A 15727-nucleotide genomic window follows, 5' to 3' on the forward strand; every position below is an offset into this window, starting at 1 on the left:
GTGGGTGAAGTGAAAGCAAAGCGATTGTCTTGCATAAAATATATCTGTCAAGAGAAAAAGTTTTACTTTGCTGATAAGAATACTGCAACAAAGACAAAAACCCAACTCAAGTAAATTATTTGCAAAAATACCCTCCATCCATCCATCCATCTATCTATCCATCCATCCTCTTCTGCTTATCCGAGATCGGGTTGCAGGGGCAGCAGCTTGAGCAGAGATGCCCAGACTTCCCTCTCCTTGGCCACTTCTAGTAGCTCTTCCGGGAGAATCCCGAGACATTCCCAAGCCAGCCAAAAGACATAGTCCTGGGTCTTCCCCGGGGCCTCCTCCTGGTTAGATGTGCCCGGAACACCTCACCAGGGAGGCGTCCAGGAGGCATCCTGATCAGATGCCCGAGCCACCTCATCTGACTCCTCTCGATGTGGAGGAGCAGTGGCTCTACTCTGAGCTCCTCCCGGATGACCGAGCTTCTCACTCTATCTTTAAGGGAAAGCCCAGACACCCTGGGCCCTATTATGGCTAATAAAAAGAAGAAGTTTTACCAAACAGTAACTGTAATACTGGATAACAGAAAAAGGTATAGGAACATTAAGAAATTAGAGTTCATGAAACTGGGAATCTGATAATTGACTATTCTCACAAAACAGTCAAAGGACAATATACATCATACATATTTGTAACACTGTAACAACAATCAACCACAAACACAGCAAATGACCCCAGATTACAAAAGATTCAACTTTTTATACAGAAGCCCAGGCAATAAATGAAAATAAGCATACCAATGGCTTTTTGGGTACTCATTTCTTTAGAATGAAGCAGAATAACATTAATGTATTTTAAGTGCTTTTTTTCAGTTCCAAAAAATAACAATTTTTCATATTCTATTAATAAATACTCATATTTCCACATTATTCAATAATCAGCTATTTTCATGTCTTTCTAACACCAACTGATCGGAGCTGCACACTCAGGAAGACACCTTCAGTCGTCGCTTAACTTTGTGTATCCCCTAGGCAGTGAGCGTATATGTAGCGACCACTGCTAAGCAAGACCCATGAAACATTGTGTTTATGTATTCTCTACAGCAGAGACACCCTGTCAAGTGAGAAAGAATTAAGCAATGACAAGAAACAGGTGACTCACAACTGTTACGGTAAAAGGTAAAGGCTTATTATCTTTTAAAGTTCCAGTTGTGATACACTTGCATGATTTAAAAAGTCACATACACTTTGCTATATAAAGGATAATGCCTGTTTTTTTAAAATAGTAAACAACGTGAAATGCAAATGTTTTATTTAGGCCTTCTTGGTGGCATAACTACAGTGCTGCTTTCTTCTGTCTGTAAGAAAAGTTGCACATTTCACTCTTGTCCAAATGGGTTCTTTGTCTAGTCATTTTTACTCTCCATCCCAAAAAATGAATTTCAGTTTAAATGGCCTAGCATGTGTGTTTAGTGTTCCTTGCAATGGACTGATGATTTCTCAAGGAGTATACAAACAAAGAGCCTTTATTATACTGTATATAGCATTAGGACATTTGAACATTCTAGACGAGAACAGGCCATTCAGCCCAATAAAGCTCACCAGTCCTATCCAATTTATTCTTCTAAAAAGAACATCAAGTCTAGTTTTGAAAGTCCCTAAAATCTTAATGTCTACCAGACTTCTAAGTAGCTTATTCCATGTGTCTATAGTTCTCTGTGTAAAGAAAAACTTGATAATGTTTGTGTGAAATTTACCCTTCACAAATTTACCCTTTACCCTAACCTTAGCATCTTTCTACTGCAAACACTCAAGTCTTCTAAGGCATATTACAATTACAGATACACTGTACAATAACTTAATCAAGGACACACATGAACTGAAATAAAAGCTGTTATGGTTTATTGTACAGTTCTTTATCTATTATGTTAAACCACCTTGATTAATTGCTGTCTTGTGTCTGATGATACCGGATGGGGTTTTACTCTTCTTCAGGTGATTAATAGAAGAAAGACTCCCAGAATGTTGAATGGATGGACAGCCTACTTACCAAATAGCACTCTGTATAATCTGTTTATTTTAAAACGGACACTTCTAAATGCTCCCTAACCGAAAAACATACTGGCACAAAACAATGAAATGTACAAATGAATGACTTTTACTACACAAATTCAAATGGCACCTATAAACACGTGAGGGCACAAACCAGAGTACTCTGGCTGCTAAGTGCATACTGCTCTTCTGCTCCTCATCCTTTTCTCTCATTCCATTATTGTTTTGATCTGTAGACTGTTATCCAGTTCTCACCTATTCCAAAATTAAATAATACCTTTCACCTTCACTTCTGTGGTCAGGGCTGTGTTATAAAATACTAAGACCACCAGGCTGCTCCAGCTCCTTTTAGTAGCTCATTAATCTATCTCTTTTACATTTCTCCCCAAAACTCTGTAATGGATAACAAAGACTAAGTATAAGTCTCTTGTCTAAACTGCATTTTTATGTGAGTTGTAGAGGGTCTCCTTCCTTTCGTAGTGCTCCACACTACAGTTTGTACCCTAGAAATCAATGGGTGTTCAATTCTGATTGAATTTAGCTGTAGTCTGTATTGTCACACCACACAGGAGGCTTACCATGCAATTCAATAGGTGTAGCAGGCCAAGCCTCAGAATTAGGCCTTCTATACAGGTAAAGTCATGTTCTCAATAAATGAATATTTCTTTGTAAATAGATAGCCTTTACATTATCCAATTTGTTAGAAATGGTAAATTCAGACCACTATGTGCACAGTAGTCAGTATAAACCAATTGAAAAATGGGCAAAGCCTTGGCAAAGGCTTTGTAGTAAGGGAGCTTAGCAAATGACTTGTGAATTTCACGTGGTGTAGAATTCTTGCATCAAATATGGGAATCCTGAGCCAGCCAGCCAGCCGTTTAAATGCCTTGTGCAGCTTGGAGCAGCAAGTATAAGAAATCAACAGCCAAGTAGTTACACACCATACCCCACGCCAAACCCTAAAACACCTCCATCTCAGCTTACCACCCACCTCCTTATCTCTGCTTACTACTAATGCAAATCTTCCACGTTGTCATAATCTCACCAATTACACCACTATCACACATCTCAGAATCATCCCACCTCAATAACAAACCAATAATGAAGAGCCAAATCACTTTAATTGGTATTGTTTGGCATACTGGTGCTTTGTAAAATGTGTACTTGTGTTGTTCAATTTGTAGTATTTATTCTTTTTAAAGCCATGTTAAACTGGCCCAAACACTTTTAGAACTCTGATCCTTACACAGTGGATGTCTCAGACATTTCAAATATTCAACATGCTCAACTGATGCCCTAGGGAGAGCAAAATACACGTCTGAAATCATTTACAGTATGCTGCACTCTGCAATGTGAACATTCATAAGGGACGCATTAGGTATAATTTCTGTGAAATTAATATTTAATAATGGAATAAAAGCCACACTGTATAAACAGTGATTACAAAAATGTAGACATGGGAGTGGCTATGGCTCCTCTAGCTGTGAACGGTTACTATAGTATATCCAAAACTTGCAGATGAGGAGTGCCAACTGAAAAATTAAAAACTCCTCAGAGACTTTCTTAAAGACAACAAAAGGCTGCTACAACTGTCACCTCTCAGGAGTGCTGATTACAATCCAAGAGAAAAGAATCCAAGAGAGGGAGCCTCGGGAAAGGCTCCTGGGAGCTCCAAGTGGGATGGCAGTGACACCTTGCTATGAAGCTATGGCTTTTTCTGCCATTGTGAGCCACAGCATCTTGCATGGTGGCGTATCCCCCAAACAGCACACGCTGCATTCCTTAATGCGACTTTGATAAACTAGACAGGCTGTTAGAAGCAAAGGCTCAGCAGTTTAGCAGTTACTAATTTTACCTTTTCTTTTCCGACTTTTATTTTAATTGAAGTTGTGCTTTTAGGCAAAGGCTTCCTAGGTGACGCACTGTACTTTATTATGTATCCCTGCAGAAAGCTTTTTTCATATAAATAAAACATAACAAAATGTAGAAACAAAAAGTGTCCCATTCACTAAATTATTTTTCAGTGTATCATTTTTGTAACAGAATTTTGTAAATATGAAAACACACGGCTAAATGTAGGCCTTATATTATGAGACTAGTGTGAACATATTCTGAGAGTATGGTAAAGTCCTCGCTCGCTCAAGAGCTTTTCACAAGCTGCTAACTAGTGAATCACTCCAGGTGACATTGCAGGACAAGTGTTGATATTCATTATCTACACAGGGCACAATGGAGTCTACTTTTATTTTTCAAACCACCCAGAGAGTTGGTGGTAGAGCCAAGATTTGACCTATGAGTTTGATTCTTTTTGTCACTGTTGCTACACAGGCTCTATCTGTGAATACAAACCAGAAGTCAACGATTCTAAACAAGATGACTAATTATACGCAACATTTACAGGTGGCTCAAGTGCAAAATAAACTGAAAAATAGGGAAATCTGGAAAGACAAATTGAGCTACAAGATTCTGGACTCCATGACCACATTAGCAGTATGCACCAGGTTGTTGGGAAATAATCAAACATGTATCTGTCAAACATGGGTGAAAAGTGTGCCATAAACAGTGAACAGCATATCTTGATTTACTGGAGTCTTTTCTTATTTTTATAAAACCTGGTTTGTCTGTATCAAGGGACCGTAGACACATATCTCCACTGTGTGGTTTTTAAGCACTTGGACCAGGTGTTCAGATCCCAGGGGACTTGATAATCAAACCTGCCCCTCATATGATCCGTTACGCAACTGCCGGACTGTACTTTGGCATCAGAAGGCCAGTAGATTGGGAAAATGAAGATATGTTTGGAAGAATCACTTGTGCAACAGACCCTTGAGACCAGAGGTTGTTGGTGAGTTTCCACTGATTCAGCACTTAATATTTTCCTTTACATTCTGGTACAGCATTTGCAGCACTTGACAATGTCAGATTGATTGGCTGGTACAAGAAAGTTGAGTACATGAGAAAATAACACTGTAAAGTATTATTGTACAAACTTTATAACTGTAAACTTCAGATCTTAATAATGACTATAAGGGATAAATAAATCTTTTGTAAAGTAGCTGCTGATTATCCTTTGGTTTTAGCCAGCTAATGGAACACTTTAATCTTTCTGTGAGAGAGGATATTACTGGCTAATAAAGTGTGATTTATTTATGGTTTATCCTTTGCAACAGCTTATTATTATAACATTTCTATGAAGGTGGGTTGGAGTAGCTTACAGAAGCAGTAATGGGCCAAAACATGTTTTCAGAGTGCGGACCATTCAAAATGTTATTACCCCTTACTTGGCTCATCTGCACTACTTTGCTGTCAAATATTGTCTTTAGAATCCTTTTACTCAAGGATACCATAAGGCAGAGAATCCCATCTTCATTACTGTCTGAAAACCCAATTATATATCTCTTGGCAAAGTCTTATTAGAGGCTCCTTCTAAAATGCTCTTCCCAAGTCTTTTCATTAGGCTCTTTCTATTTCAACGATTAAAACAAGATTTTTTTTTGCCTTTTTAATTACTTTCCCTTCAAAGAGATATAAAACCGCTGCTTTTAAACATGATATACTCCTGTTACCTCAGTGCAAAATACTAACTTGGTCTGCTAGCCTTAAAAGCTCTACTCAGAAACTTCCAATTTGCATTTTTTCTTACTTTCAATAGACAGAACTTTGCTAGTCCCCAGGGAAAAAAATGTGTCTTTCTAAATAAATAGATGGATAGATAAATATAAACAGTATGCACAAACACTTTCATCTGAAGACACACCAGAATCATTAAAAAAAAAAGAAAACTTCTGACTTGGCAGTCACAGACACAGTGAGGCATTATGCAGACATATTACTGTAGTTTCTTGACACACTTTTGCAGAATAATTCTTTAGCTGAAAGTGCTCAGTGTTAGTGTGTTTGAGAGAGGACGCGCAGAATTGTTCATAATGACACTCAGTTTTTTTTTTAACTCTTGCCTGTGCTACTTCATCCAGGGGGTCCAGTGTGTATCCTATAAATGAGGCTGTCCTTTTAATTAGCTTGTTGATTCAGTGGGCTTCTCTTGAAGTGATGTTACCAGCCCAGCCCGTCACAGCATACAAAATCACACAGGCCATCACAGAGTTGTAAAAAATGCAAAGGATGTCACTTCTCACATTAAATGAATGCAGTCTCCTAAGAAAAAAGAGCCTGCTCTTCCCTTTCTTATCAATACTACCCATATGTGCAGAATCATCTGAGAATTTCTGCAGGTGACATGACCTGGTGTTATATTTAAATTCTGAGAAGTACAGAGCAAAGAGAATAGGAGACAGGACTGTTCATTGTGGTGATTCAGTGTTGCTCACATCCATATCAGAAACACAGCCCTTGAATCTCACAAGCTGCTGTTTTCTGGATAGATTGTCCTTTATCCAGGACACCACAGGCTCATCCACCTCTCTGAATTTATCCCTTAACATGGATGGCAGAATGGTACTGAGGGCTCTGGAGAAATAAAAAAAAAACATAATCTTCACAATGCTAGATAACTGCATCCTCCACTCCAGTCTTTGTCCAATAGGCAAACTGCAGTGGGTCCAGGTGATTTTTCACAAGAGGACTCATATAGTTCAGGACCAGGATCCTCTTTTTGTAAATTTTTCTATAGTTGTACTTGATTTCCATACCTTCATGCCTAGCACTTTTGAATTAAACCCAGATTTGCAGTTTGCAATTTGAATGTGATAGCTTTCTTGGGTTTGTATAGTTTCTCTTGACACCTATGCTAAATGTCTCAGGTCCTCTTGATGTCAACCAGTGGTGCATTTTTACTGACAGTTATGCATGAATCTGTTTCGATATTTTAGTGTGTTTGTTGTATGATAATATTGTTGGTTTTGTAAGGCATATTATATTGTTGCTTGCCATTAATCACAGTATATAAGGTGATGAGAGATTGATTAATGTTTCTTGCTAGGTCACAAGAGGAACATCTGGTACCATCTCAGCAATGCATGTGTAAACTAGGAGGACTTCGTTTGGGTGGATCTTCCTTCTAGAGTACTGATGTTCCTGTCATTCAGATGGTGACTGTAGAAAGAAAATACATTTTCAAATAGAAGGTTGTCTTGAGCTAAAAGTCTTTGAAGAATTGTATGTGAGAGGATTTTACCTATCCAGCTACAGAGGAAAATTTGCTCGAACCACTTAGGAGATTTGCTAAAAATGTAAGTGAGGTTAATTTTTCTAAGAACACTATGGTAAGATAAATTAATAACACAGCTTCTCAACTTGATACACAGTTTCTAGAGGGAATTATGAAATTAATGTGCTACACAGTTTAGGTAGAAAATTCAAGATAAATGGATAGGAAGACTATTTTGATAGTGTGTGTTTGATTTGTGGGCTGTGTACCCTATTGTTCCTATACAACAAAACTATGGTCAAAATTCATTAGGCTACTGCTAAAGTTTTTAATGAATAGTCTACTGATGAAGTGACCTGGAAATTCTGTGTTACGCTTTATATGAAATAGGTGGCAGCTATAACTGGGATGATGTCTAGCTTCAATAATTGTGTAAGAGAAGTTAAACCTGAATGTTAGTGTATCATTTATTTTGTTATGACTGCATTTAATTTAGAAGTCCAATGTAAGTCATCATAAAGTAGCGTATTAGCTATCCATCTTACTAGATCTCTGCTCCAAATTTTCATTTGAAGTTCTTCATCAATATTAGAAATGCTCAATTCACTCTACACTCTGTCAACAAGAAAGTTTGGGAACGTCTGAAAAATTATATTGGGGTGCAAAAATGGGGAAGAAGTAGGAAAAAATGAAAAGTCATCCAGTTTTACCTAAAATATGCACTCCAAACATATTTATAAAAATGTGGCAATAGTGCTTTAAAATGTTTCACCTTCTGCATGAGATCTCAGACATACTGTAGGTCAAAACCTTGAGAATGTCACCTTCCCAAATGTCTCGTAAGTGTATAATCATCAACAGACATGCAGTCAATTGCAGTTGATTTTCAGACTATATAGTATCTAAATTGTTTTTATTTATTTACATACTAAATAGTCACAACAAATAAAGCGCTTAAACATTCAGGAAATTAAATATCTTGAATATGTCAAACAGACAGATAGCAGCATATGAGTCGATGACCATGACATTAAGAAGATTATGCAATTTCGATACCTCAGCTCGATCCTCTCCTCGGACATCAACACTCTACCTGATTCTCGAACCCACTTCAATGTGGCCTGGTTGAAATGAAAGCAAGTCTCTGATGTACATTGTGACTGGACGATGACCATCTACTTAAAGGTGAAAACCTATAAAGTGGTTGTTCACCCAGTCATCCTTTATGGATGTGAATGCTGGCCAGTAAACATGAAACACAAGCAGCTCCTCCACACCATGGAAATGAAGATGCTTTGATGGTCACTAAGGCTCACCCAATTTTACCGCGTCATGAACGAGGACATCCAATGGATGATGGGTGTTGTGCCCATCACTGGGAAGATGAACGATGTCAGGCTCCGGTGGTATGGACATGTCTTCCTATGCGCCAGTGACTTGGTAACGCGAACTAAACTCTGTTTCAGCCGACCATCTGGCCTACTGAAGCGCCAGTGCATGGACCGAATTAAGGATGATATGAAGCACACTGATGTTGCACCCGAGGATGCTCTCAGCCATGCCAAGTGGAAATGTGCATGCCAGACAGCGGACCCTGCGAATATGCGGGACAGCCATTAAGACAAAGATATATCTAAATAGTTCTAGGACTATCTGAAAATTACAAGAAAAACTAAACCAAAAGTCAATAATTTAAAAAAAACAAATATAAAACAATTGCAATGAAAAAAGTTGAACAAAGCAAGTGAATACCATGTCTTCTGCCTGAGTCTAGATTAAAATCTGAAGCTAACTGTCCAAGGATTTTCACTATTGAACCAAACCAGCAAGTAGGCAATTTACTAATATTTGGAGCCTCAGTGCTTTCCTACATATTAAAATAGTATGATAAGACAGAACTGAACTCTGTGCTCTTTTTATACTGGTTAAGGGGGCTGCAATGATGGCTATTACTGACTTACCTGACTGCTCTTATCAATGTCTTCACCGCTGGCATGATTTCCTCCATGGTGAGGTCACAGTGAGTAGTTTTCTCATCGTTTGCATCTTCTGATGCTCCTTCCACTGTCATTTAAATGAAAAATGAGAAAAAGATGACGTGCCAAGTGTTTGTCACCTGCATGAGAATGCCAAATAACATTCACATCTCCCATGTTTTTGGATGTTCATGTGAACAATCGTGGAGACTTCCAACATAACTTAAAACACAAAAGAAAAATTAAGAAGTCTTCAGCAACAAATTTCTGTCTCAACAGATTTGATTAAATTAAAAGACATGCTTTCGTGGGTGGGTACACTGCATTCCACGTGGAGAAAGCCCCCAGGTCTGGAAAAGACTTTTTGTAGTTGAGAAAAAAAGACTTTTATTACCACAAGATATGACACTTGAGTGCTAAAGGAGTTAAACCTGTTTTTATCCTGACTTAAGTTTGGAAGAAAGTGTGTTTTCTTTGCAAACAAAACATCCCAAGGAAGTGAAAATGCTGCTTCCTTATCATAAGATCCAAAGCAAAAAAAAACAAAAATATCTACTATATTTTGTTTAGAATGTAGTGTTTGGAAGAGGTCACTTGTTGGACAAGCCCATCCATCAATTTTCTAAACTCAGGTATCCCATTACTTGGATGTGGTGAGCTACAGCCAACCATAGATAGAGAACATCATAAGGGCACACTGATGTGAACAGCCACACTCACTCATTCAGGATAAATTCAGAAGCATTATTCAACCTGACCAGCACATCTTTGTGATGTGGTACGAGAGCAAAATAGGCAGAGAAAACCACCATATGTAGTACACGAATTGACTAAAAGAATGAAGTGTCCAACACCAATGTTTCAAAAGACATGGAAGTTAATTGGAATGTCGGGAACAGTATCGCCTGTGAAAAGCAATATGTTAAATACATTAGATAACCTATCAAAAGGATAAAATAGCTAAAAGTTGTCTCCATACATGATGATAGAAGGCTCATTAACCAAAACACTGTGTCTCTAACCTTCTTTTTATTTTTTTCATTGTGGAAATAACCCTGTTTTTTTATCATTTTGCATGGGTTTTCTCTCTTTTTTCAATAGAATATATGATATAGTTGACTTAATAATAAAAAATACACTCACTCTCAACAGTTGGCCGAGGCTTATGCCTCAGTGAGGCACGGAATCGAGTGCGGTCATTGAAACTCCAGCTCTTTTGTACTTTGGTTGGGCTGGTTGTTTCTGGAACATTCTCTGTGCTGGGTGAGTTTCGGACAGTTGGAACAACATGAGGTTTTTTTTGGAATCCTTGGCTCCGTGAGTTGTTCATTCTGATCCGTTCCCGAAATCCAATTTTCCCACTGAAGTGCCAGCAGGAAGAGAAAAACAGCATTAAATGTTAAAAACAAATCTCCCTTGTGTTATTTAGATGTACATACAGATAAAATGATATAATTTTCAAAATATCTGCAAGACAGAAAGTCAGTTTAATTCAATAAAGATAGAGACTTCTCTATAAGTATATCTATCTAATGACATGTGTGCCCAAGAAGTTTTAATTAGATTTGGAGCGTGTTTACAATAAAACTGTACTATATTGACATTACTTTTATTTTTGCTAAATTGCTCATATGTATGGGCAAACAGACATAAGCAATTAAGCAGGTGCTTTCAAAAACATAGGGGATCTGCAAGGGATTCTTAGGTCAGCAATTTGCTACCTCTTCTGACTCTTCCCTAATGAATGGTGTTGTCTGAAGGTGCGACATCAAACTTCTTCCCAGAGGATCAGAAATGAGCACCTTGGAGGCTACCCCTCTCCAGTGTCATTGTCATATCTCACCTGCTCCATCTGACAGAATGCTAGCTACCATACAAATCTGTGATATAGTTTTCTTATAAATTATGATAACAATGTAACTAGGATGTTGATATGCTCCAGATCAACAAGGAGCTACGCTGGCTTGCATTTTGCCTTTGAGAAGATTCCAAACATCAATATAATTCAATTTCTATAATATTTCATTTTCATATAGCTGAGTTGCTTAACAGGGAGTTTTCCCCCATTCTCCTTCCTCTATCTGAGCTGTCTGGCATGGCTAAGGAATACGTAAAAAACACTCTCTCTTATATTTGGCTGAATTATACAATCAGCTTGGTGCAAATTCATATAGATCTGATTACATAATAGACACAATCACATTATTTTTCACAGTCAATTAATACAGTTGCTGCATTTCCAACAACATTATATACAGTAACATCTGGAATCAAGCATGCTTTATAAAAATGCATTGTGTCTTTTAGCATTTGGTTGCAGTGGTCAAACTAAACAATGTCTCACAAGAAGCAGCAGGTGCACCAAAACCTGGTATAGCTAAATAAACAGCAGTGTATTTCAGTTGAGGTTACTCATACTCTAAAGATCACAACTATAAAGGTGCTAGAAGAGCAGTGGCAAACTAGAAGCTCCCATTAAGATGCCCATGCAAAGAGCAAAGGGTATGCAAAAGAAAGCAGATGTACAGTAAATAGCTCTACACCCATCCACGTGAAAAGACATTTGGCATCTCATAAAGTGACATAAAGAAGTTGAGATTTGAATTGATTGTTATTACAAAGTCCAAGCTAAAGAAGAGCTTGGATAGAAGAACCACATCTTTAATTGTATTAAGGTTTCTAGTCGCTTGATTTATAATAAAGTTTATAAGTTTTGTTTAGGGTAATCATCTGTGACAATAGACCAGGATTAGGGGACAAGTGCTTTTAAATTGGATTTGTAGATGTCACCTAATCTGCAGCAGTGGCATTTGTTGTGGAGGAAAGATTACTCTAGGAGAAGAAGGTATAAAGCCCACCAGTCATGCTGGAGGTCCCAGTTTTAGAAGGCCAATAGAGCTTTAAAAATCAGTTCAGCATTGAACAGGTTAGTGCTAATATAGTATATTCACTCTACATATTTAGGTAAGTCTGAAGTCATTTCCGTTTTCCTCTCAGTAGATTATCCAGGCACAATTAAATACCAATACATCTTTCTTAACTGCTGTGGTTTGTCCTAATCATGCAAACACAAGCTCAACATGCATAGACACAGTCCCATTTTACCAAAAAGTCAGTGAAGCCCTATGATGATGTGATCTTGCAATGTTCCAAAAAGATCTCCACCATATCTCACTGGAAATCCTACTAAGATAACTGTTAGCCATTGAGATCACTTTGGTAAAAATATAATATAGATGTGATCTTCCTTATTGTTCAAATGCTATCAGACCTAAACCAAGATATTGCTTATTTGCATTTTTGTGAAGTCATGGAGGAGATGACTCTTGAAACCATCGTTCTCAACAGCAGTCCACAAAGTGTGGCAAAAAAAAAAAAAAACAGTAAAAAAGAACCCTTTATTCAACTTTGCAGACAAAATGCAGTTGTGGTGCACTTTAGCCATACTACATGACCATAATGGAAGGAAGCATGCCTTGGAGAAAGAAAATAGATTTTCAACATGAAGTTGCTTTAAATGTACTGTAAGTTTTAAAAATGGCAAATTGCAATGTACAACAATTTAGTCGAAAATCAATTTTATTTTTCACTTTGGCACCCTGTCAATTCTGCTTCATCTCTTTTCACTACAACATGCACAATCCCTCTCCACAACCTAAGACAAAACACAAGAAGTCCTCAAGGAAAAGTTCTTAAAAAACACACAACCACTAAACAAAATCATCTTATCACAACCTAAAATCAAACGTGCATCCACTCAGGTGTCAATGCGAAAAAAAGCCAGCAGGCCCAACAGACCTCCGGCCCAAGGGGTTTACACAAGTTTAGCAGCTCAGCATGCACGAGGATTCGCTCATCTGACATTCCGGAATCAAGAGCACTGGCGTGAGGGCAAGGCACCGATGCAGGGCGCATGATACCTCTGCTTGCGGCCGCCGTGAATCCAGAAGAAACTCCGCTTACCATTAAAGAGCTGACTGAGGAGAGACACAGAAGTCAAGAGGAAAAGAAAAGAAGGTTAAATCAGGGAATGAGAGAAGCAGGAGGGACTTAATATAAGGGAATGCATGGGGGAAAAAAACAAATTCTTCTCGGGAATTATAACATGGTTAAGAAATAAAATAATAATTCGGACAGCAAACAGGAGAATGAAATTGAACACATTTTAGCAAAAAAGGTTAATGCATATACAAGAGAACAACGTAGATAAAAGGACATTTAGATAAGAACAAAAAAGAAAAAGAAATTTAAGTGAAGAAATGGGGGCAGGAAAATGAGTTTTTTACAAGGAAAATACAAATTGAAGTAAAATGATAATAAACACATAAAGTAAAAAACATATGTATAAACGAGAGCAAGAATAGTTAACAAAGTAAATAAAAAGGAGTTTAAACAGTGTGGAATAAGGAGATAAATAAGATGGCATAAGACAGAAAGTGGGATTTAAACAAGAGAAAAGGAAGTTCGAAACAGAGGAGGGAAAATGTATTTTAAAAGTACAAAATTAAGTGTAAATATGAGAACAAGAAAAGGAATTTTAACAAATGGACATATTTAAGAAAAAGACGTTTAACAGAAAAATAAATGCAGAGAGTTTTACAGGGTAAAAAAATAATATGAAAGAAAAATATTAATTACAGAATTGCTAATTTAAGTATAAAACAGAACATCTGAAACATAAGTGTGCTGTATTAGGAAGACAATAGCTGTTAATGATGGGAATGTTAATGAATGACTGAGATGGGATTAAGAAAAGAATGGCAATGAAATGTTAATGCAAGGACTGAGGCAAAAATATAGCTACTTTTAAAATAAATGAATAATTTTAGGGCAGAAGAACATACAGCCAAGGAAACTGGGACAGATAAGCAACAGAGAAAATATGTAGTAGAAGGAAGTGCGAGATATCTGCAAGCAATGACGCAAACTCACACTTAGAGAGATGGAGGAGCGTACACCTAGGAGCCTGGCAACCCTAGCCCTGTACAGGCTGTATTGTGGGGATTCCTGCCCTGACTTGTGTTTGATGCCCAAACTATCGCCTATGCCAGGAAGGAGTTAACCAAGAACTGGGATTAGTGGTGCTTTTCTGGGAAACAAACCAAAAATCTCTTTTTTTTTCTTAATATAATTCCCATCAGCTTGGTACGGCATGACTTAATCCGTTTATTTTCTTCACAGTTTTGTTTTTTCAGTAGTGGCTGGTTCTCAAAAAAATGCTATGCTCAAGTAGCTCCTTCACAAGGCCTGAGTGACTGTAGAATTTCCCACCTTAGCTTTCAATGTCCTTAAGTGTTGTGAGCAGTTCTTAAGATATTTAAATACGGAGGTAGTTCTAAACAGGTCTTTTTGACTGCATAACATTAGAAGCATTTGCAATGGGGAGATGGTGATCAGTAACAGAAAGGGAATTTATTTGAAATATTTGCTTATATTTATTAAAAAGAAACATTTAAGCAAGCCTTATGAAATATTCGTGATGTTGCTCTTTTAAGTCTTCAGTGAGGTCTGCCTTGATAATAATGGCCACCGCATTAGTATTCAAATGCTTACTGTATGCTAGACCCTGTTTTGCTGTAAGTTTCCCCAGTATATGGTTTCACCCTCTCCTCCAGAAAGGTCATTCCAACCCATCAAGGCCATAATCATTTCGGGGAATTGAGATGCCAATCAGACCAATAGACGTGGACACATATCTTTTGCTGTGGAGTCCAAAAGAAGGAAGAACATCTGGAATACAATATTTTTTCTCAGATGTATGCTACAGTAAGCACAACCAAAATTTACCCACAAGCAGAAAGGGTCATGCATAACATCCAGTACATTTATTTAATCTAGTCATTGACAAAGAAGAAGGAAGAAGAGTCTGGAGAACAGAATCAGAAGCCAAAGATCTGAAAGCTATCCACACAAAGAGAATACAGAATGCTCTTTGTGCATTTTGGGAAATGCAGTAGATCTCCTGAAATGCGTATTAGCTAAAGAAGTTTAACAGCTAAAGCAGGGTCCCTATCAGCAAAGTGACCTCCTCCACAAAGGAGAATTCAGACACATATTTATATCTCAAATATCTGTTGCTTCTTTGGTCAACTGTAATTCTGACATCATGAATGTCAGCATTAAACTGGGTTTTGACGTTCAATTCAAATTAAGTCTAATTTAGGAGCACATGATTTACTGTGTCAGCAAATCAATTATGAAATACTCCATTACCTCTGGACGGGGTAAATGAGGCAGAGGGTAGCTCTGTCAGTGGAGAGTGGTAACAAGCTGATGAGGTGTGCAGAATAAAAAAGGATAGCAAGCTTCTTCTAATACCAAAGGTATCCCAAAATATGTTTACACCACCCCAAACAAAAAAACACAGAAATTTAAACTATAAAAGAAGAGAAAGAGTGGGACTACAGCACTCCGCTAGTATGTTTGGAAACATTAAAAAAAAAAAAACAGTTAAGCAAAAAACAAAGTAGATTTGCTCTAAGAAATATTAAATATTTCCCTTCCGTGATGCCTCCAGGGCTCAACAAACCTGAACAAGGCCTCCTCCTTCTCTCTGTGCTTACTGTCGGTGAATAGATGTGACATGAGAAAGATAGGGGGAAAGACAG

The 15727-nt window shown here is 37.6% G+C and overlaps 1 protein-coding gene across 6 annotated transcripts in view; it reads right to left on the reverse strand.

Annotated features, from left to right (window-relative positions):
- LOC114664975 (potassium voltage-gated channel subfamily KQT member 4-like) overlaps positions 1-15727 on the reverse strand; it is a 176119-nt gene that overhangs the window by 33205 nt on the left and 127187 nt on the right. For 2 of the 6 annotated variants that reach the window (XM_051936327.1, XM_028819317.2), the window contains 2 exons: positions 10257-10480; positions 9105-9207 (listed from right to left, as the gene is read on the reverse strand). In XM_051936327.1, the coding sequence (XP_051792287.1) occupies positions 9105-9207; positions 10257-10480 (327 nt within the window). Of the gene's footprint in view, positions 1-9104; positions 9208-10256; positions 10481-13039; positions 13097-15648; positions 15682-15727 lie in introns of all 6 variants that reach the window. The other 4 variants (XM_051936323.1, XM_051936326.1, XM_051936325.1 and 1 more) reach the window with 4 other exon arrangements.

The sequence above is a fragment of the Erpetoichthys calabaricus genome, chromosome 14, assembly GCF_900747795.2.
Source record: "Erpetoichthys calabaricus chromosome 14, fErpCal1.3, whole genome shotgun sequence".
Classification (NCBI taxonomy): domain Eukaryota; kingdom Metazoa; phylum Chordata; class Cladistia; order Polypteriformes; family Polypteridae; genus Erpetoichthys; species Erpetoichthys calabaricus.